The sequence below is a fragment of the Megascapheus bottae genome, chromosome X (genome assembly GCF_031878675.1).
Source record: "Megascapheus bottae isolate mThoBot1 chromosome X, mThoBot2.hap1, whole genome shotgun sequence".
Taxonomy (NCBI): Eukaryota; Metazoa; Chordata; class Mammalia; order Rodentia; family Geomyidae; genus Megascapheus; species Megascapheus bottae.
In genome coordinates, this window is record NC_143547.1 from 10,617,862 (window position 1) to 10,641,613 (window position 23,752).

Sequence of the window (23,752 nt, forward strand, 5' to 3'; positions counted from 1 at the left end):
CACAAAGGGCATTCTGGGAACATGTTTTGAGGACCCCCAGCTCAATCCTAAGACCCGCTGGAAAAAAAAAAGTTAGCCAAACACTTTGATCTGAAACTCTGTATAGTGACAGTTGCAAAATAAGAAAAAAAAATGTGTCTGTATCAAGAGCCATTCCTCCATTATTTCTTGGCAAATGTAGGAGGGTCAACATGGGAGGTTCACCATTAAACTAGTTTGGAAGTTATTTATTTCTTTAATAGCTCATCCGCCCCTCAACCCATCCAGTCACTCTCTTTTCTGCCTTTCTGGTTATCCTACCAGCTGATACCTTCTTCTCTAGGGAGGATGCTAAAAGTAGCATGACTTGCTCAATCCTTTGGCAGGCATTAGAGGTCACTGCAAATGGAGTGCTGGTTTATAACAGGTGAGGTTTTCCTAGGGCTCCACAAGGTAGTCCTTTTTCACTGGGGCACTCATGGAGTGGAAATGCCGCTGCCCGTCCAAATACAACATGGATTCTGAAACACAGGAAAGACAATCCTAGAGAAACTCAAAGTATCTTAGAAAAATCATTCAAACTAACTTAACTATTTGGGACCACTGGGACAGCAGTGCACATGAAAAGCCAGCAATAGGAATGCAGTGCTGGGCTAGGGTCAGGGAGCCTTCCAGAGCAATCAAGTGTGGATTCCCATCATTGTCCTTTACCAGGCCTAGTCTTCCACCTCCCCTGGTTGCTTATAACTATAGTCTTTCTTGCCATAGCCAGGTGAGCAGAGCAGCGACAGCCAACTGAGGTCATATAACCTCATTATCCTTCAAGGCTCCACTTAACCACCAGAAACTAGAAGTAGTGCTGTGGCTCAAGTGGTATAATGCTAGCCTTGAGCTGAGGAGCTGAGGGACAAGCCCAGGCTCAAGAGTTCAAGCTCTGAAACTGACAAAAAAAATTTAAGAGAGGGTTGGATGTATAGTTCAATGGTAGAGCATGAGGCCTTGGGTTCCATTCTCTATATAACACAAAAGAAAAAAGAAAAAACCCAGTCTGCTCTATGTTAGAGAGAAGCTATAACTACTGCTTACCTCCATATGTTCTGGGGAAAACCAAGGGCACCTCATTTTGTGACACAAATGTAAAGTGAAAGACGTTGGTGGTCATGTGTTCTTTATTGTGAAGAGAGGCCACTTCACTATGTACTCGAACTTGAATGTAATTGTTCTGAGTAAAGCAGACCTAATAGATTGTATTAGGGAGGGGAAAAAGAGCTGTAAGTCAAACAGTGGCTTCAGAACATAAGACAACTTTCTTCTAAGCCCACAAGACAATAAACATCATTTCTTAGCGCACATTTACCTGAGAGGAAAGAAAGAGCAATGACCCTACTTCAACTGGCTTTTGGAACATGATGTCATCCACCGTTACAACAAATGGTCGGGAACCACTGTTGGAGAAGGAAATGAGAGAAGGTGGGGGAGACAGAGAGAGGGGGGAGGAGGGATAGAGAGGAGGGAGAAAGACGGGGGGAGAGGAGGGAGAAAGTAGGGGGGGAAGGAGGGGAGAGAGAGAAGAGGGAGGGAGGTAAAGAGGGAAGGAAGGAGAGAATGAATACATCACATCAGTAACAAGAGATGCCACTGTAGCCACATAGGGCCCCAAATCACTTAACACCCATCAATGTTTTTTTCTCAGTAGATTTTTGCTGGGAGAGGGGCTACATTGGGGTTTAGACTCTGAGCCTTGTACTTTCTAGAATGGTGTTCAATTACTTGATCCATACATCAGTCCCTCCCCCTTTTAAAGTTTACTTACTTTCTCAATAGAATCTTGTACTTTCTGCCTGGAGCCAAACTCAAACCATGATCCTTGTATCTATTTCTTCCAGGAACTGGGACCACAGCATGTACAACCATGCCTGTTTTTTGGGTTATGCAGGGAGGGGGCCACAATAACTTCATACCTAGGCTGGCCTTAGAATCATGATCTTCTAATTTCTGTTCCCAAGTATCTTGGATTATAGGCATGGGCCACCATGCCAAGACCTCAGTAGGTCTTTAGTGTACTAACTTACAAAGTCAAGGCAACAGTATTCAAAAATGAAAGTCAAACTTAGCTTGTATGGCAGGAGCTTAAAAAATAATATACTCCTAAGTGGGAGGATATCTCAGTGGTAGAAGACTAGTGTAAATTATATAAGGTCACTAGATGGATGAATGGGTAAATAGGATGGGTGGATGGAATGAAGATATAGACACAGAAATCCAAAGATGCACAAATAACACTATTTCTAAACACAACAAAGCACAAAGCTGGCTCTAAACATCAGTGGAATGAAACTAGCACTGCCTTAAATTTCACTCACCCAAAGCTACAAGCAGTAGCCCATGCAAGCTCATACGCTTTCCTCATAATAAAACCACCAAAGATCCGATTGAAAATGTTCCGCTCCTAGAGACAGAAGAAGTATTAATATATAGCAACTCAGGACTGTTCTAGAATACAGAATAAGAGAAATAATAATACCACAAAAAAAGATCAGTTTAAAGGTGCATTGAAATCTTGAGACAGATAATCATGAATGTGAGCTGTCCTATTCAAAAGATTTCCCACCAAGTCTCAATTACCTGAGGATGACAAATGTCCAAGCTCTTCAATTTTGTATCCTCCATCCACACTGCATTGGGGGGCAAAATGCGACTCTGAAAGCTTATAGTCCTGTATAATGGAGGTAAATGAAACCCTGTTAATAGTATAGTTTCAATGCGGAGAAGGAAAACATTTACAAACAATTCCCAGTATACTCAAGCAAGTCAACCTGCCAATCCTTTTCCATCCTCACTTACTTGGGATCCAGCGTGCTGAGAAACATGTCATGTATGGTGTTCCGCTCTTCAGCATCGGGAGCCATTTTCAGTAAAGAAATGGAGCTCATGGAGATCCTTCTCCCCTTGTTCACTGGCCCATGAGAGAATGAGACATGAGACTCCCAAAGGCTACAGTACCACCCAAAGGACCCGACCTGCAGTACCTTCCAGCCTACATAATCAGTACTTAGGAATTTTAAAAACCCACTATCACTTAGTTATCTGTCTAGGAGAAGGCTGCAGAAGCCACATCAGATTTCAGATTCAAGACTGTGGTGATAACTCAGACTGGGAGCACTTGCCTGGCAGGCTCCAGACCCTGGGTTCCAGCCTTTCTCAACTGAATTTCTCCTTTCTGATGGAAATTATTCAGTTTACTGTATGGCTGTTAGCTTGATCTAGAGCCCTGACCAACAGCCAAAATATTCTGATTATTTTTCCATTTCATTAAAAGTGAGATAACAGCCCAGTGCCTGTGGCTCACTCCTATATTGCTAGCTACTCAGGAAGCTGAGATTTAGGGATTAAGGTTCAAATCTAGTTTCAGTAGAAAAGTCTATGAAATTCTTTTCTCCACTTAAGTACCAAAAAAGCCAGAAGTGGAGCTGTGGCTAAAGTGGTAAAGCACTAGCCTTGAGCAAAAATGCTCAAGGACAGAGTCTAGGCCTGAGTTCAAGCTCTAGGACTAGGGGCTTACATGCCCGAGCACGTGTACACATACGCATGCATGTGCATACACGTGTACACACACACACACACACACACACACACACACACACACACACACGAGAAAATAAGCTGGGTGCTGGTGAGCCTGACCTGTAATCCTATCTACTTGGGAGGATGAGATCTGAGGATCATGGATCAAAGCCAGCCCAAGCAGAAAAACTACAACTAACCAAAAAACCAGAACTGAATGTGTGGCTCAGTTATTTTTCTTGGTCTGGAGGAAAACTGAGGGAAGGTCCAACACCTGAATTCAAGCCCCAATACTGGTATAAAAATGGAAACTGCTTCACTTAATCGATGTTGGCTGATCAAAAACATCATTCAAAAACATATATTCCAAGGTTCTAAAAATGAGGTATTTTCCAAGGTTCTAAAAATGAAGTATTTTTAATTTCAATAAATTCTGGGCATTAGACATTTGACATAAAGTCTACATAAAATCTTAAGTAATCTCTTCTACAGTATAAATAATATGCCTTTTCAATTTAATTAATATAAACAAGTTAATATACATTCTCCTTGTTTAAAGAGCTCTTCCTCTTCAGGGGTTTCAGGGAGGAGTGGATTCACAAATGCTGGCCTAGAAAAAAAAAGAATTCAGTTTAAGACATATTATCTAAATGTAGTATGATTACAAATTTAATTCCAGCAATAGGGAAATAGGGAAGTTAAGGCAGCAAGATCAGAAGCTCAAGGTACACTAGGGCTACATAATGAGTTCAAGGCCACCCTCAACTGTAAGGTGACACTCTGCATCAAAAAATGCTATTATGCTGGGTGTGTGCGGTGGCTCACACCTGTAATCCTAACTATTCAGGAGGCTGAGATCTGAGGATCACGGTTCAAAGCCATCGGGGCACAAAAGGACCTGAGATTCTTATCTCCAATGACCCTATAGAAAATGGGAAGTGGGGCTTGGCTCAAGGGTAGGGTGGTCTGTAAATCATGGAGATTGAACAACACATTGTTGAATCACCATTGGGTCATCAAGGAAATCAGAACAGAAATTCAACAGTTTATGAAATTTAACAAAAAGGAGCACACAAAATACCAGCTCCTTTGGGAAACAGCAAAGGCAATACTCAGAGAAAAATTTATAGCTCTGAGTGCTTAACAAATTGGAAAAAACGTAAACCAACAATTTAATGTCCCACCTTAAGCTCTTGGAAAAAGAGCAACAAACCAACCCTAATCCCAGTAGAATGAAACAAATTATTAAAACCAAAGCAGAACTAAATGAATTGGAGTCCAAAAAAACTATAGAAAGAATCAACAAAACAAGGAGTTGGTTCTTTGGAAAAAAAATTAACAAAATTGACAGACCCTTAGCAAATCTTACCCTCCCCAAAAAAGTGAGCACACCCAAATAAACAAAATCACAGGTCAGAATGGTAATATCATGATAGAAATTACCAAGATCCAGAGCAGCATGAGGGAATACTTTTCAAACCTTTATGCCAACAAATTTGAGAATCTTGAAGAAATTATACATTATGATCAAACAGGATTCATCACAGGGAGGCAAAGCTGGTTCAACATACGTAAATCAATTAATATAATTCAATACATCAACAGGAACAAGGACAAGAATCATATGATTGTCTCAATAGATGCAGAAAAGGCATTTGACAAGATCCAACACCTCTTTATGCTAAAAGCTCTGGAGAAACTAGGAATCCATGGAACATTCCTCAATGTAATAAAGGCTGTGTATGACAAATCCACAGCTAGTATTATACTTAATGGCAAAAAGCTAAAGCCATTCACTCTAAAATCAGGAACGAGACAAGGATGCCCACTCTCTCCACTCCTCTTTAACATAGTATTAGAATTCCTGGCCAGAGCAATAAGGCAAGAAGCAAGCTTTGGGATCCAAATAGGGAAAGAGGATTGAAACTTTCCCTCTTTGCAGATGACATGATTCTGTATTTAAAGAACCCTATAGACTTCACTACCAAGCTGCTTGAGCTGATTCAAAACTTTGGAAAGGTATAAAATTAACCCTCAAAAATCAACTGCCTTCCCATATGCCAACAATGAGAGGAATGAGGCAACAATCAAGAAAGCAACTCCTTTTGTAATAGCTTCAAAGAAAATAAAGTACATAGGAATTACCTTAACTAAGAATGTAAAGGTCCTTTTTGATGAAGACTTTAAAACCCTGAAAAATGAAATTAAAGCAGAACTGAGGGAAATGGAAAAGCCTCCCATGCTCCTGGATTGGAAGAATCAATATCATGAAAATGACAATCTTGCCAAGGGCTATCTACAAATTCAACGCAATACCCATCAATATCCCAATGTCATTCTTTAAAGAAATAGAAGAGGCAATCCAAAATTTCATATGGAATAATAAAAGACCCCATATAGCAAAAACAATTATTAGCAGAAAGAACAGTGCAGGAGGAATTTCAATGCCAAACTTTAGACCCTATTACAGAGCTATAGTGACCAAAACAGCTTGGTACTGGCACAAGAACAAGCCTGAACACCAATGGACTAGAACTGAGGACCCAGATATTAAACCACAGACCTATGGCCAACTAATCTCTGATAAGGGAGCCAAAAATAGAATGGAAGAAAGACAGCCTCTTCAACAAGTGGTGCTGTCAGAACTGGTTAAACACCTGCAGAAAACGAAAGTTGGATCCTTCTTTGTCACCCTGCACTAGAATTCACTCCAAATGGAACAGAGACCTTGAGGCAAAAGCAAATACACTGAAAACTTTACAAGAAAGAATAAGAGATACACCAGGTCTCCTTGGCATAGGTCGAAACTTTCTTAATTAGGACCAAGAAACACAACAAATCAGAGTAAGTCTGGATAAGTGGGACTGCATTAAACTGCAGAGCTTCTGTATGGGAAAGGACATAGCTAGCAAATTAACTAGAAAGCCTACAGAGTGGGAGAAGGTCTTCACTAACCATACAACAGACAAAGGCCTCATATCTAAATATATCAACAGCTCAAAAAATTGAATCACTCCAAAACTAATCTCCAAAGAAACAACCATCCCATTAAAAGATAGGCCAAAGACTTAAAGAGAGTCTTCTCTAAAGAAGAAAGAATGGCCTATAAACACATGAAGAAATGCTCAACATCTCTGGCCATAAAAGAAATGCAAATCAAAACAACTCTAAGATTCCACCTCACTCCAGTTAGAATGGCCAGGATCAAGAAAACTAATAACAACAGATGCTGGCAGGGATGTGGCCAGGAGGGATCACTACTACACTGCTGGTGGGAGTGTAAAGTTGTTCAATCACTATGGAAAGCATTATGGCAGTTCCACAAAAGACTAAACATAGAGCTCCCCTATGACCCAGCAATTCCACTATTTGGCATTTACCCAATTGTCCAGAAACAAGGAAATACTAAAGCCACTAGCACAATGATGTTCACTGTAGCACTATTTACCATAGCAAAGATATGGAACCAACGCAGATGCCCCTCAGTTGATAAGTGGATCAACAAAATGTGGTATTTGTACACAATGGAATTCTACGCTGCTGTCAGAAAGAACGACATCTCCCCATTTGTAAGGAAATGGAAAGACTTAGAAAAAATCATATTAAGTGAAGTAAGCCAGACTCAAAGAACATAGGCCCAATAATCAGTAGAAACCTTGGGCTCTCCTAGCAGAAATTTACAGTAGAATAAAACCTAGATACATAAGGCCATATAGGATGATGCTAAATGAAAGGACCTCCAGGATATTGAAACAAAAGCCATATAACAAGTGATTGTTTTCCTTAATGTACTATGTTATCTCTCATTCCTTTTCTGTTCCTTGGTTATCTCATATTGTTACAGTATTTCACCTTGTTATCTGATATATCGGATATATTTGTATTTGGTTATTTGAAATTGGATAGGGAAGGGGGGAAAACAAGATGAGGGGCGGGGTAGAGGGATGGAAATGGGGACCAAGACATGAGAAAGGATATCAATGTATGTGAAGTAATGTACCCTCCATCTGGTGAATATAATGCAACCCTTCTATTAGTTACAATAAAAATATATGGAAAAAAATAATATACACATTGAAAAAAAAGGGTAGGGTGGTAGCCTTGAGTTTAAGAGCTCAGGGACAGCACCCAGGCCAAGTCCAAGACCCATGACCCACATACACACAAATGCTATTATAAGCCAAGTATTTGTAGCTTGCACCTGTAGCCCTAGATACTCAAGAGGCTGACAAATGAAGATCCTGGTTCAAAGCCAGCCCCGGCAAGATATTCTATGAGACTCTTATTTCCAATTAATCACCAGGAAACTGGAAGTGGTACAGTGGCTCAAAGTGTAGAGCACTAGCCCTGAGCAGAAAGAGCTCACAGACAGCACCCAGGTCCTGAGTTCAAGCCCCACAACCAATAACAAAAAACAAGCTAATATGTAATTTTAGTAACTGCTTACTAGATTTTCTTTGCAGTCATGGAGCTTGAACTCAAGGTATCACAGGGCCTTTTCTGTCCAGGTTGGTTTCAAACCATGATCATCAGGTCTCAGCCTCCTGAGTAGCTAAGATTATAAGTGTGAGCCTCTGGCACCCTGCTGCACAGCAGTTATGCTACTTGATTTAGGTTCATTACACATGAACACTGAACAACATAAAAAAGCCTTCTTGCCATAAACACTAGAAAGTACACACTATAAAAAGGATTCTGGCAATTGCACAATATTTTAACTTGATTCTCATCATAAGGAAACAGTCAAATATGGGCTATGGAACATTTTGAGGGAGTCTCAAAATTTTCAATGCCTGACTTGGAAAAAAAATCATATTAAGTGAAGTAAACCAGACCCAACAGAACATAGGCTCAATGATTTCCCTCATTTGTAACTATTAGCACACACCTAGGTCTCTCCTAGCAGAGGATTACAATAGCTCAAAACCTAGATACATAAGGTCATATAGGATGAGACTAAGTGAAAGGAACTCTAGGATATGGAAACAAGAGGTTTATCTTGTGTGATTGTTGTTCTTACATGTTATTTCTCTTCTCTTTTGTTGCCCTTTGGTTAATCTCATATTGTTACTGTATCTGACTGTGTTACCTGGCATATTATATATATATATATATATGTTTATTTGTTTATTTGAAATAGGAAAGGGAAGGGGGGAAACGAGATGATTGGTCGGGGGTGGGGAGAGTGAAATGGGGACAAAAAGATGAGAAGGGGTATCAATGAGTGAGAAGCCTCACTGGGTATAAGTTGAGACACCATCTTGAAAATTACCAATACAAAAAGGGACAGAGAGTGGCTTCATTGGTAGGGGACCTGCTTAGCAAGCACAACTCCTGACTTCAAACGGCAATACCACCAAAAGTGAATGACAAATGTCTTAAAAGACAGAAAACAGTGCAAGGAGTGTAGCCTACTGATAAGAGTGCTTGCCTAGCATACATGAGCCTCTGGGTTTGATTCCTTGGTACCACATATACAGAAAAGCCTGGAAGTGATGCTGTGGTTCTAGCCCTGAGAAAGCCCAAGAGCAGTGCCCCAGCCCTGAGTTCAAGCACCAAGACTGGCAAAAAAAAACTTGGTAGCTTACAGCTATAATCCTTGCTTCTCAGGAGGCTCAGATGTGAGAATCATGGAGCAAACCCATGCCTGGACAGACAAATCCAAGAAAGTCCATTTCCAATTAACTAGCAAAATGCTGGAAGTAGATGTGTGGCTCAAATATTAGAGCACCAGCCTTGAGCCAAAAAAAGTTAGAGAAAAAGGTCCCAAGTTCAAGCCTCAGTAGCAGCACAGGAAATAGAAAATGAAAATGGCAGGGGACTTCTTGTAATCCAACATAATAATCAATGTAATATGATTCATTAGATCCTAAATCTAGAAAAAATGGTATTAAGGTTAGTTTAGGGTCATATAATGACCCATATTGCTTTACCAATATGCTTTTTTTTTTTTGGCAGTCAGAGGCTTGAACTCGGCCTAGGCATAGTCTCTGAGCTTATTTTTCTGTTTTTTTTTCCAGTTATGGGGCTTGAACTCAGGGACTGAGCACTATCCTTGGACTTTTCTCAAGGCGAGGTCTCTACCACTTGAGCCGCAGCACCACTTCCAGCTTTTTTCTATGTATGTGGTACCGAGGAATCGAACCCTGGTCTTCGTGCATGCTAGGCAAGAACTCTACCACTAGGCCAAACTCCCGGCCCTGTCTCTGAGCTTTTTGTTCAAGGCTTGTGCTCTACCACTTTGAGCCACAGATCCACTTCCAATTTTTAAATGGGTAATTGGAGATGGGTCTCACAGACTGTCCTGCCTGGGCTGTCTTCAAACCATGATCCTCAGATCTCATCAGCCTCCTAAGTAGCCAGATTTATAGGCACAAGCCACCAGTACCTGGCTATATTTCTTAGATGATTCAGAAAGTCATAGCAAGCTGGGAGCCAGTGGCTCACAGCAACTATCCCAGGTAAACAGGAGGCTGAGATCTGAGAATCATGGTTCAAGGACAGCATAGGGAGAAGTCCGAGATTCTTATCTCCAACTAACCAGCAAAAAAACAAACAAAAAATCTGAAATGGAGTTGTGGCTGAAACAATAGGGTGCTAGCCTTGAACAAAAAGACTAAGAAGACAGTGCTCAGGCCCTAAGTTCAAGCCTCAGGACTGGCAAAAAAAAAAGGAAAAGAAAGAAAAGAAAAGCAGCTTCTAGGAGCAGCAGAATTAGATGGGTGCTGGTCCTTTCTCAGATTCAAATTAATCAAGATTTTTCCTCCTCTTTATTTTAAAAATAATGTCAGGTACAGTATTGAGATTTGAATTCACAGATTCAAATTAAGATTTTTTTCTTCTCTTTTTTTTTAATAGGGGATTTGAACTCTTGGCATTTGAACTCATGACCTCATGCTTGCTAAGCATGCAGTCTACTGCTGAACCAAGCATTACTTGCTCTGGTTACTTTTGAGATAGAATGCCAGTTCCTTCCCAGTGCCATCACTTGGCTTCTGACCCATCTAGTTTAGGCTCTCATCAGGCCCAGCTTCTTCCCAGGCTGGAACCACAATCCTGCTGATATTAACATCCCACAGAGCTAGGGTGACAGGCATGTGCTACTGGTGATGACTAAAGTATTTTTTTTCTTTTTTTCTTCCTGTGAGAATAGGGTCTCGCTGTGTAACTCAGACAAGTCTCAAACATGAGAGGATCTTTCGTTAGCCGCCTCAGTGCCATACTATGTGTGACATGAGGTAACTGAACATTTCTACATAAAAAATGTCTCATTGATGATTCCTAAATCAAGTTCCCGATATACATAAAGACTTTCTACAGGCTGCCAAATGGTCCTGTCCAAAGAACAATCTAGTAGCATCCCCTCCTCTACCAAGAATACAGTTTTCTCAGTTTGACTGCTTTGGGCATAAATGTTGCTAGAAACCAAAACTGTATTGCTTGAGTATTCACTTTAGCAGCAATATACTAAAACTGGTGTGAAGATTAGCATGGTTCCTGAGCAAGGATGACACACACATACGTAAAGTGTTACATATGTCTTTAAGGAAAGAGAGGGAAAGGAGAGAGTTGGCCAGGAGGGGTAGGAATGTTCAAAGGGATTGAACAAAATGCATTGTTTTCATAAGCTGCTTTTGCTGAACGGCAACTCTTTTGTACAACTACTTAAAGATATTTTTTAATTCAATGCTTGAATAAGCACAGGGATCATGGCATCATCATTGAGGTAAAATATGCCTCCTGAAATGATACACCTGATACAGCTTGAATGCCACAATGATACTGTGCTGAAACAGAACTGTGCTTAAATAAGCTCACACGGGCTGCAGATCCAACTTCCATCAGTTAGTATTAGGCAGAGAGATCCACACAAGAACAAAAGCAAAGTCAGGTGCCACTGGCTCATGCCTATAATCCTAGCTACCAAAGAGGCTGAGATGTCATGACTGCAGTTTAAAGCCCAGGACAAATACAGGAAACTCATCTCCTATTAAACAGCAAAAATCTGGAAGTGGAGCTGTAGCTCAAGTGGTGGAGTACCAGGTATGAACAAGAAAGGGGAAATAGTATACAAAGCCCTGAGTTCAAGCTTCAGAACATGCATACACACACACATACACTGAAACATACACACACAGAGAAATACAATCAAGTGCGGCAACAGATAGAACTAGAGGATATTAAACTAAGGGAAGAACGCTAAACAAAATGAGAGCTTCTACATATGTAGAATCATATGTAGATTTTTTGAAAAGCTGACCTGAAAATAAAATGGTGATCCCTAGAGCCGGCAAATGTGTTGGATTTCATCCATGCTTATTGTGATTGTGTGGAAGCATTACAACAAACCCCAATAACATGAATGTGTTAACACATAAATGAATAGCCTCTTTTTTAAAAGATGCCTAAATTGGGCAAGGAGTATAGCTTTGTGGTAGCGTGCTTGCCTAGTATGCCTGAAGCCCTGGGTTCAATTCCCCCAGAACCACATATACAGAAAAAGCTGGAAGTGGCGCTGTGACTCAAGTGACAGAGTGTTAGCCTTGAGAAAAGTGTCCAAGGACAATGCCCAGGCACTGAGTTCTAGTCCCAGCACTGGCAAAAAAAATACCTAAATTATATACAAGTAAAATACTGTATCTGAGATTTGTTTTAAAATATTATACTATTTTTGAGGGAAGGCAGTACTGGAGGTTGAACTCAAGGCTTCACCCTTTTGGTTTATGGCAGGCACTATATCGCTTGAATCATGCCTTCCATTCTGGCTTTTTGCTGTTTAACTTGAGACAAGAGTCTCCTGGATCTGTCTGCCTGAGCTGACTTCCTCCAACTGCAATCCTCAGATTTCGCCTGAATAGCTTTGATTATAGGTATGAACTACCAGTGCCTGGTTTGTATGTTTTCTTGAAGAAATAGACAACAGATAAATCTGCCAAAAATGATATTGAAGATATTGAAGTCCAAGGGATGGGTATATGGAAATTCATTGTAGTCTTCTCTTTGAAATTCTTCAAAATAATTATGAAAAAATAGCAGTTACCCTTTATTTTCAGAATCACGAGCCACCATTACAAACGTTGCATCCAAAACAGGACAAAATGCACCATCTTGAAACTAAAGAATAAAGGAAAGAAAATAGAGATATAAGAACTGCATTCTTGAGGATCACCTACTAAAACTCTGAGGGCATGCCTGCTTTGTAAAAGTATGAAAATGGAAAGAGAGAGCAAGCAAGAGAGAGATGCATTCATTCCCCACCATTCACACAGGATCTGCCATAAGCCAAGACAGCATAAGGCTTAGAGAATGGCAAGATGACCATGGAGCCTTTCAGCCAGTGAAAGAGAAAGACAGCTTACAACCTAACCATGGCACTATGTGCCAAGTGCTAGGAAGGTCTTTGGAGATGGGATTAATGGGGGCTCACAGATAAAGGCCACAGAAGGCTCTTCAGAATCAGCGGCTCTGAACTTACCCACATCATGTGGACTCTGAGCTTCCTGCCAGGCTCCTGACAGCTTCCTCCTGACAGCATATCTACCAGCTGGACCTCCCACTGCACTCACAGACACTAACACTGTCAGATGGCTTGCATGCCCTCTATAATCCCACAGCCATACCTCCTCCTTAGCCCAGCATAGGAGCTCCCAAGAAACGGTGCGCCAGTGCTGGGAATGTAGCTTAGTGGTAGAATGCTTGCCTGACATGCATGAAGCCCTTGGTTTGATTCTTCAGTACCATATCAACAGAAAAATTTGGAAGTGGTGCTGTGGCTCAAGTGGTAGAGTGCTATCCTTGAGCAAAAGAAGCTCAAGGACAGTGCCTAGGCCGAGTTCAAGCCCCAGGATTGGCAAAGGAAAAGGTGGACCAGTGAGGAGTTTATGGATTAAGTTAAATATTTACAATGCATTTGCCTTGGACGTTCTTGAGTATTTGTTTCTAGAAGCCTGTACTTCTGAGAGGCATATCATAAAAATAAAATAGTGAGCCAGGTGCCAAGTATATGCCTATAATAATCCTAGCTACTCAGGAGGCTGACATCTGAGGTTCAAAACCACTCTGGGCAGACAAATCTAGACTCATTTCCACTTTATCAGAAAAAAAAAGCTGGGGGGCCAGGAGTTTGGCCTAGTGGTAGAGTGCTTGCCTAGCATGCAGGAAGACTCGGGTACCATATACATAGAAAAAAGCCAGAGCTGGTGCTGCAGCTAAAGTGGTAGAGCTCTAGCCTTGAGAAAGTCCAAGGACAGTGCTCAGGCCCTGAGTTCAAGCCCAGGACTGGCAAAAAAAAAGAAAGACAGAAAAAAATCTGGAAGTGGAGCTATGTCTTAAGTGGTAAAGCTCTACCCTTAAGCAAAAAGGCAAAACAAGAGCACAAAGCCATATTTCAAGCCTCAGTTGAAGCATACATGTGTATGCACACACGTACACATGGTAATTAAATAAACTACTTATAACCCAAAAATGTGTCACTTCCCTCCTCCGCAGGTGGTACAGGCCCTTATTGTGTTTCCCTTTGACAGTGGAAGTCTCACCTATGTCAGTATGCCTCTACCCTCAATCACAGCTTCCAAGAGGGCCTCATTTCTCCCAGCACCTGGGTTGCAAGTCTTCAACACAGTGCATGACTGCTTGCCAGCTATTCACAAACAATGCCTTCACGCCTCCTCCTGTCTTGCTATCTGGGCCAGTGAGATTATCTGGACGTGCAGGCTGTGGATCCACTCCCAGACATGCCTCTGCCTGATGCCCTTTCACTGGGCCTCATGCTTCCAGATACTGTATTTTCCCCCTGCTCCATGCCTGTTTTCAAGAGCTCACCAAGTCTACCCTTCACTGTGCTTCTCAATGGGAGAGGTAGACACTATCCATGTGGGAGGGATCCAGGTGTGTGCAGAGCGTTTAAGGGCACTATAGTGAGAACCAGAAAGCTCAAGTTTATAATGTAGAAGAAAAGCCTTCACAAACAAAGAACTTTCCTGTACAAAGTGCCAAGTGTCCTTGTTAGAAATGATGATGATTAAAAAAAAAAAAACAACTATTTTTTTGCTTGAACTCAGGGCCTGGGCACTGTCCTTGGACACTTTTTGCTCGAGGCTAGCACTTTGCCACTTGAGCCACAGTGCCACTTCTGGCTTTTTCTGTGTATGTAGTATGGAGGAATTAAACCAAGGTCTTCATATATGCTAGGCGAGCCCTTTACCACTAGGCCAAACTCCAGGCCCCCAAAAAACTATATTTTTATGCTGTTTCTAGGGCTTGAACTCAGGGCCTCACACTCTTGGTTTAGCTCTTATCGTAAGCCACTTCCTGCTTATTGGTGGCTAATTCCAAGAGTCTCAGAGACTTTCCTGCTCGGGCTGGCTTTGAACCACAGTTCTCAGATCTCAGCCACATGAGCAGCTAAGATTATAGTTGTGAGTCATAGGCACCTCGCTCATTATAATCATTGATGTGTAAGGCTACCTTGCTCTGTAAAATGAGCTCCTCAGAGACAAATACTAATTTTCTCCACACAGAAAAGACTGGCAGACAGCATATCTCCCAAATTGGCTGATGAATCAATAAAGTTGTACCAGAACATAAATTCCAAAAGAAAGCAAATTTTGTCTTGCTCACTGTCATGTACCCAGCACAGAATAGGTACTCAATAACTGCCAAATCAATGGGTGTCAAAAAGTAGGCTAGGTAACTTAAATTTGGGTCCTGGTATTAAGGATTCTATTGTCTAGAGGAAGAGAAATGATATGTTCATAACCTGTGGTGTGCGAAGGGGTCAAGCATGAAGCATATTGAGAATGCATATAGCAGGGTGCCAGGGCACAGGGAAATTCGGGCAAAGGCAAAAGCAGAAGAAAAAAGACTTATTTACTAAATTATGCTTTGTTTGGATTTTTTTTGTCATTTGTGGGGCTTGAATTCAGGGCTTGGGCACTGTCCCTGTGTTCTTTTTGCTCAAAGAAACCATTCTACTACTCTGGTTTTTTGGTGGTTAAATGGAGACAAGAGTCTCATGGACTTTCCTATTTGGCTGGCTTTGAACCATGATCCTCAGATCTCAACCCCTTAAGTAGCTAGAATCACAGGCATAAGTAACTAGCATCCAGTTTGAATTATGATTTATTATAATGAACTTACTAATGCTAAGCGCTGGGAATGTAAATACACATAATCACACCCTACTGCTAGTACTCAGAGGTGAGTACTAGGAAAGGTACATAAATAGTGAGGGGAAATGGCTGGAAAAGTAGATTGGACCTAGTTTATGGAGCACCTTGGGCTCTCACACATCAAAGGTTCAGACTTCATTCATAGATGATTGTCATAGATGGTTTCTGAGAAGGGTAATGATGGAATTCAAGATCAGCTTGGATGTTGGGTGCTGGTAGCTAATGTCTGTAATCCTAGCCACTTAAAAGGCTTAGATCTGAGGATAGAGGTTCAAAGCCAGTCTGAAGACACACCCAAGAGACTTTTATCCCCAAATAATCAGCCAAAAGTGGAGCTGTGGCTCAAGTGGCATAACACTAGCCTTGAGTGAAAAACAAAACAAAACAAAACAACTAAGTGACAGAGCTCAAGCCCTGAGTTCAAGCCCATGGATGGGCATGCACACACAGGTAGATGAGTAGATGTGTGTATACACGTATGTATACATACATACATACACACACACATACACACACACTCTACATGGGAATTCTGACCCTGACCCCAGATCTATAAGACTCATTTTCTTTGGAAACAGGGTCACTGCAGACATAATTTGTTCAAATGAGGTTATGCTGGAATAAGTTGGACCCCTAATTCAATGATTAACATCTTAATAAGAGACACACTGAGGAAATTGCAATGTGATGACAGAGGCAGTGAAAAGGCAATCTCTTACAGACTTCAAAGTCAACATGGCACCAATGACATCTTCATTTTGGACTTACAGTCTTCAAACTATGGTACAATAAATTTTAGGGGTGGGAGTTGTTTGATGCTACTAAGGTTTGAACTCAGGACCTTTGTGCTTGCTAAACAGGCACTCTACTACTTAAGCCATCCCCCTAATCATTTTTTGCTTTATTTTTCAGAGAAGGTCTTGTATTTTTGCCTAGGCCACAGCTAAAATTCCAGTTCATGTGCCACCATGCCTATCCTGTTTGTTGACATGAGAACTTAACTTTTTGCCCAGCCTGGCCTCAAACCTCAATCCTCCCAACTTCCACGTGCTCAATGCTTAGAATTTTAGGCGTTCACTATCATAGCCAGGAATTTCTGGGATTTATATATGTGTGTGCCGGTTATAGGGCTTGAACTCAGGGCCCAAGCACTGTCCTTGAGCTTTTTGCTCAAGACTAGCACTCTATCACAGCACCACTTCAGGCTTTTTCTGTTTATGTGGTACTGAGGGATCAAACCCAGGGCCTCATGCATGCTAGGCAAGCACTCTACCACTAAGTCGCCTTCCCAGCTTCCCTGAGCTCTTTTCACAGAAAGCTAGCACTCAATACCACTTGAGCCACAAGTCTACTTCCAACTCTTTGGTGATTAACTGGAAATAAGAGTCTCCCAGATTTTCCTGACTGGGCTGGCTTCAAACCACAGTACTCAGATCTTAGCATCCTGAATAGATTAAGTGAAAATCCCCTATGCCTGGAAATTTCTGGGATTTTTTTTCTAGTCTTGGGACTTGAACTCAGGACTTTTTGCTCAAGGCTAGCGCCCTGCCACTTGAGCCACAGCACCACTTCCGGCTTTTTCTGAGAATTTAGTACCAAGCAATCAAACCCAGGGCTTCCTGCATACGAGGTAAGCACTCTACACTAGGCTATGCTCCTGGTCCAATTTCTGTGATTTTTTTGGTCCACCAGTTTATGGTACTTTGTGGTACAGCATTCTTAGGAAAAATAATATAGCGAAACATATTTACATGTAACATAACTCAGACTTTTGAAATCTTCCTTGGTTAAAAAAACAGAAACATGGGGCTGGGAGTTTGGCCTACTGGTAGAGTGCTTGCCTTGCATGCACGAAGACCCAGGTTCAATTCCTCGGTACCACATACATAGAAAAAAAAAAGCTGGAAGTGGTGCTGAGGCTCAAGTAGTAGAGCTCTAGCCTTGAAAAAATCCAAGGACAGTGCTCAGGCCCTGAGCTGAAGCCCAAGACTGGCAAAAAAAACCCAGAAACAGGCATCTTGATGTTATATAGGATTACAAAGTAACAAATATTAAAGGTAAAACATCAAAGAATGTATCTATGTTTGTCCAAGAGGAAGATATTAACCCATAGTATATATGTCATGAACTGTCAGTTGTGTTATCTAGCTCTTATGAGCTACACATCTGTATATGGATAAATTTATTCTCTGCCACTAAGAATAGCTGCTTATATTTAAACAGGAGATAATCTTCAAGTGTATACATACCTGGAACATTTTCATCTTCACTTCCATGGATGTCTTCCCAACCCAGCTCACATGGCCACTTAACTTAATGTCCTGCTCTGGGCTTAAGCTCTGCTTACACATATCTGAAAAATAGAAAGTGAATTGACATGTAAACCCTATCAACATTTTTCTGTACTACAAATGAACACTTATCATTGGAAAAATTGGCAAATTCTAGTACATTCATTTCTGGTCTTCAACACTAAATTTTAGGACACATAAAATAAATGTTTTTAGAAACTGTGAATTAAAAGAGTAGAAAAATGAACCTGGAAGCCAGGCATGGTGGCTCATGCCTATAATCCTATTTACTCAGGTGGCTAAGATCTGAGGATCATGGTTCAAAGCCAGCCTGGGCACTAAAATCTGTGAAACTTTTATCTCCAATTAACCACTAGAAAACTGGAAGTGGTGCTGTGGCTCAAGGGGTAGGGAGGTAGCCTTGAGCTGAAGAGCTCAGGGACAGTGCCCAGGCCCAGAGTTTAAGCCCCAGGACCAAAAAAAACCCACTGGAATTATGCAAAACCCTTATAACTCATTATATAAATACCTTGCTATAATGTATTCGAAATATTTTCATACACACACACACATTCAAGTTCCCTGTAAGAGTACTTCCTCTCATCTCAAAACTATCTTCTAACTACTAAAACTTTTAGACTAGAAGTCAATACTACTTACCAATTTTATCCACGAGGGCGGTGACTATGGATAGAGGAGACATCTTAACAGAGTGATTTTTGGTGTGCATGTAGCAAATAAGAACTGTAGAAAAATAAAATATCATGTAAGATTAAGCAAAATTACTTATTTATACTACCATCTTTCTACCTGAAATCCATAAAAAGTCTTATGTTACTAAATGAAATCTTACCATGTTTTGAAAACTAATATTCCACTAATTATCTTATCATGAAGCACTTAGGATTACATGTGTTCACTACTAAGCCTGGCATCAGAGACTTTTATAAGCTTAAGAGATCTGGAAATACTCCAGTATGCCCCATCAATTTCAGATTCAGTGAAGAAACCCAAAGCCCAGCACCAAGTGGCTTGTTACCATTCAAGAAACAATGTGTAAAGTAAAGCACAGTAAGAACCTAGTATAAGCCTGGTGCAGGTGGCTCACACCTGTAATCCTACCTACTCAGGAGGCCGAGCTCTGAGGATCGAGATTCAAAACCAGCCAAGACAGAAAGATCGGTGAGACTCTCATCTCCTATTAGTCACCAAAAAGCCTGAAAAGGAGCTGTGGCTCAAGGGGCAATGGTAAGCTTGACAAGGGTAGTTTTGATGGCACAGGAAAGCAGAAGCCACAACACAAGAGGCCAAGAAATAACAAGTAAGGACTGTGAGAGCAATGACATCCAATTCTTTCTAGAAAGTCAGCAAAGAATTTGAGAATGTTGTGAAGGAAGGGAATTTTGCCTATTTTTCATTGTAAAATTGAGAACCTCACTGGGTACCGGTGGGTCATGCCTGTAATCCTAACTACTTCAAGAGGCTGATATCTGAGAATTGCAGTTCAAAGCTAGCCCAATCAGGAAAGTCTGTGAAACTCTATCTCCAATTAACCACCAGAAAGCTGGAAGTGGCACTGTGGCTCAAGAGGTAGAGTGCTAGCCTTGAGCTGAAGCGCTCAGGGACAGAGCCCAGACCCAGAATTCAAGCCTTACCATGAACAACACACCAAAAAAAGAGAACTTTGATATGTTTGTAACTTGAGGGAAAAAGTTGGGGAAAGGCTTGTGACATTTCTTGTTAGAAGAAATGGAAGTAACGGAATCAAGTGAACAGATAAAAAAGGACTGATCAGTCAGAGGTAATGAGAACAAAAAAGGCAAGAGCAGAGGAATTCCTACATATAGTCACATAAAGAGACCAAAGTAAGATATGCAAGTATAACTGTGTTTATAGTGTGAAGACCAATATGTTTTTTTTACTTCTCTAGAGAAAAAGGTAGTTATGTGTATGCATAACAATCGGTATTTCCAATGTCATGAGGGGTTCTTTCAAAATCTTTTCCAGAAGTTCAGTTAAAAAATCATTGTGTTGGAGCAAGCAAAGCAGCATAGAACAGGGTGTGGTAGCCCAAGCAGGGTAAGGAGAGTGCCTACAAGGGGTACTGGAGCAAAACCCAAAGTCAACTAATTAAAAGTGAGTGTGATGGTATGTGCCTGTCATCCCAGCTACTCAGCATAATCAGGAGGATGGTAGTCCAGGCCAGCCTAAGCAGAAACTTTGGACCCTATTCAAAAAACAACAACAACTAAAACCAAAAGGACTGCGGCCATGACTCAAGTTGTAGAGCGGCAGGCAGAATATCCTAAGTTCAAACAACAAAACAGGGGAGGAAATGAGGCACCTAAAAAAGAACTGGCTTGTAATCTCAGGGAACATTCCAAGCAACAACTACTAAGTACAAGATGTGATTCAGAGCACCATCTGTCATCTGTGAGCAAGCAAGCTGAGCCTAGGTTCAAATTCCAGTGGGGGGAGGAGGAGGGGGAGAGGGGGGAGGAGAGGGGGGAGCGGAGGGGGAGGGGGAGAGGGAGGGGGAGGGGGAGGCAGTAGCAGCAGCAACAACAACAACTACTACTGTTGGTTCATTTGAATGAGATCTAAGAATAGACAGTATAAGATATTAATTTCTTGATTTTGATGATTGAAGTGAGAGATTACTTTTTTAAATTGTTTGATTGGTCAGGGTGCTTGAACTCAGACCCAGGGCACTGTCCCTCAGTTCTTTCACTCAAAGCTAGTGCTGTAACAGTTTGAGCCACAGTGACACTTCTGGTTTTCAGGTCATTAATTGGCAGTAGAGAGTCTTACAGACTTTCCTGCCTGGGCTGGCCTCAAGCTGTGATCCTCAGATCTCAGGCTCCTGAGTAGCTAGGATTACATGTGTGAGCCACCAGTACCTGATGAGATTACACGTCTTCATAGGAAATACACTTGAAAATTTTGGGGGGTAATATAGCAATTCCTTCTCACAATTCAGGGAAAACACAATACTTAAACTTGGGCTATAGCTTAGTGGTAGAACTTCTTCTTAATATGGCTGAGGCCCTGAGTTCAATCCTTGACAATCAAAACAAATTTTAAAACAAAAATAAAAACTTATTAGGAAGAAGACTTATTCAAGTTATAATCTAGTAAATCGAAATCTTTATTTACAGTGGAAAATTATAACAATCCAAAGCAGTAGATACTTTTTTGTACTTTTAGAATATTTTAACTGTGCAAGTTGAGTCAAAAGACCATTCCAATCATATGAATTAATGTGCAATTATGTATTAAAATACTAAAATAATACCAGTACCTCCCAAGCTGTCAAGATCCTCAAGAATCCTGCCAAATCTGTGAAGTAAAGCAAAATAAATGTGATGAATAACAGGAGAATCTCTCTTTAAAAATGCACTCTGTGGCTATGAAAGAATTCTAAAATGGATGCCATGATGTCATGCAATTCGCTACGTATATTAAAGATCATAGGATTGTCCATTTCAAATAAATGAATTATAGTTGGTATATATGTCAAAGAAATTGCTTAAATGCAAATACAAACAATAGAAAGGAAGACATTGCCATGTTACCTTACTGTGTTCTGAACAGTCAAATATTTTTCTCGTAATTCAGGTTCACTGCCCAAAGGCAAGAGAACTTCAATATAACTGTCCTTCATTTTTCTAGGATGTAGTGCTTCCTGTGACTTAGCCAAAAAACCATGAAGTAACTTCCTCTCTTCCATTGCTCTCACGTGGTCTCTGAGAAGAAAAGGTGACATTCATAAACAAGGCCGGTCAATACCAGCAAAGGTGAGTAGAAGGCTCCAGAAGCCACTTCACCTTCTTCTTCCTTTCCCCCCCACAATATGCTGTAATTGTACTTGTCCCAATCAATATCTCCCTCCCTCTCCCTCTCCCTCTCCCTCTCCCTCTCTCTCTCCCTCCCTCCCTCCCTCCCTCGCTCTCTCTGCCTTGAATTACAGGTAAGAGAGACAGAAGAGGAAAAGTAGACTGTATATTCAAGCATATGTAGAAGGAAGAATAAACAGTAGAGGAAGATTGTTTTTAAAAGACAGAATAGCTGGGCACCAATGGCTCATGCCTGTAATCATACTCTGGAGGCTGAGATCTGAGGACTGCAGTGTGCAGCCAGCCCAGGCAAGAAAATGTCTGTGAGACTCTCATCTCCAGTTAACCACCTTTTAAAAACTGGAAGTGGAGATGTGGCTCAAAGTGCTCGAGTGCTAGCCTTGAGCTGAAGAGCTCAGGGACAGTGCCCAGGCTTTGAGTTTAAGGCCCCATGTATGAGAGAGTAAGGGGGGAAGAAAAGGAGGAGGAGTGGGAAGATTAGAGAAAAAAGAGAAACAGAGATAAAGTACTGAAATGACAGCATCATTAAGATGTCTTGTCTTTTTCTTTCTTTTTTTCCTTTTTTTTTTGGAGACAGTCTCTCTATATAGCCCAGTCTATACAATGGAAAACTCCATTGTATAGCCCACCTGACCTCAGTCTCCCAAGTACAAAGATTGCAGGTATGCCCCTCCACACCTTAGCACTGAAGTATCTTTCTAGTCTTGAGGAAGCAGGACAAGGGACAAATAAGGATGTATGCGGTGGAAGTGCTTTCTATTTAGATAAACTCAACAATGAAGCATTGTGGAGACAGTTTTACAATTAGGCAAGGGATAAAAGAATGCTGGAGGGGAATGAGATCCATTGGAATACATGTGTACATGTGCAGAAATGTCCCAATGAAATCTCTTGTTAGCTGGGCACGGTGGCTCACGCCTGTAATCCTAGCTACTCAGGAGGCTGAGATTTGAGGATCACGGCTCAAAGCCAGCCTGGGCACTAAAGGTCGTGAGACTCTTATCTCCTATTAATCACCAGAAACCCCCGGAAGTGGTGTGGCGCTGTGGCTGAAGAGCTCAGGGACAACACACAGGCCCAGGGGTAGGGTGGTAGCCTTGAGCTTTTTAAAAAGCTCAAGGACAGCGCCCAGGCCCAGAGTTCAAGCCCCAGAACTGGGGCGGGGCGGGGTGGAGGAAGAAATCTCTTGTGTAACTAATGTATATTAAGGCGTATGCTGTTACTTGCAGTATCTCTCAGTCATTTATCTTAAAGTTACCTCTGAAGCACACTCCTTTAAAAGTAAGTTATGCAGGGCACTGATGGCTCATGCCTATAAAACCCTAGCTACTCAGAGCTGAGATCTGAGGATTCCAGTATGAACCCAGCACAGGCAGGAAATTCCATGAGACTCTTCTCTACAATTAACAACCAAAAACAAAAGCTGGAAGTGGCAGTGTGACTCAAGTAGTGGAGTGCCAGCAAAAAAAGCTAAGGGACGATGCCCAGGCCCTAAATTCAAGCCACAGTAAAGACATACACATAAAATCCTGTAGTCAGGCAGTGGTGTCTCATGCTTATAATCTTAGCTACTCAGAAGGCTGAGATCTAAGGATAGCAGTTTGAAGCCAGCCAGGGCAGGAAAAGTCTTTGAGACCCTTCTCTCTAATTAAACACAAGAAAACAGGAAGTGGCGTTGTGGCTCAAAGTGGTAAAGCACTAGCCTTGAATGAAAAAGCTCAGAGACAGGGCCCTGCATTCAAGTTCCACAACTGAAAAAGAAAAGTTGATCTCTTCCTCCAAATAAAAAAAAAAGAAAAACACCTCTTAATGTATCTCCAAACAGGATCCTCATCCCACCAACACATGCATGTACAGAACCAAAAGATCACTGAACGTAATACCTTCCAGA

The 23,752-nt window shown here is 41.3% G+C and overlaps 1 protein-coding gene and 1 pseudogene across 3 annotated transcripts in view; one reads left to right on the forward strand and one right to left on the reverse strand.

Moving 5' to 3' along the window:
- Window positions 1-212: 212 nt before the first annotated feature.
- Window positions 213-23,752, reverse strand: part of Acot9 (acyl-CoA thioesterase 9) — a 32,722-nt gene continuing 9,182 nt past the window's right edge. For all 3 annotated transcript variants that reach the window (XM_090326861.1, XM_090326860.1, XM_090326859.1), the window contains 12 exons: window positions 21,580-21,750; window positions 21,306-21,343; window positions 18,665-18,748; window positions 17,963-18,066; window positions 12,584-12,657; window positions 4,086-4,153; window positions 2,824-2,935; window positions 2,605-2,695; window positions 2,343-2,428; window positions 1,337-1,424; window positions 1,066-1,216; window positions 213-500 (listed from right to left, as the gene is read on the reverse strand). In XM_090326861.1, the coding sequence (XP_090182987.1) occupies window positions 418-500; window positions 1,066-1,216; window positions 1,337-1,424; window positions 2,343-2,428; window positions 2,605-2,695; window positions 2,824-2,935; window positions 4,086-4,153; window positions 12,584-12,657; window positions 17,963-18,066; window positions 18,665-18,748; window positions 21,306-21,343; window positions 21,580-21,750 (1,150 nt within the window). In that variant the 3' untranslated portion in view covers window positions 213-417. The remainder of the gene's footprint in view (window positions 501-1,065; window positions 1,217-1,336; window positions 1,425-2,342; window positions 2,429-2,604; window positions 2,696-2,823; window positions 2,936-4,085; window positions 4,154-12,583; window positions 12,658-17,962; window positions 18,067-18,664; window positions 18,749-21,305; window positions 21,344-21,579; window positions 21,751-23,752) is intronic.
- On the forward strand, window positions 10,989-11,085 carry LOC150040469 (U6 spliceosomal RNA; annotated as a pseudogene).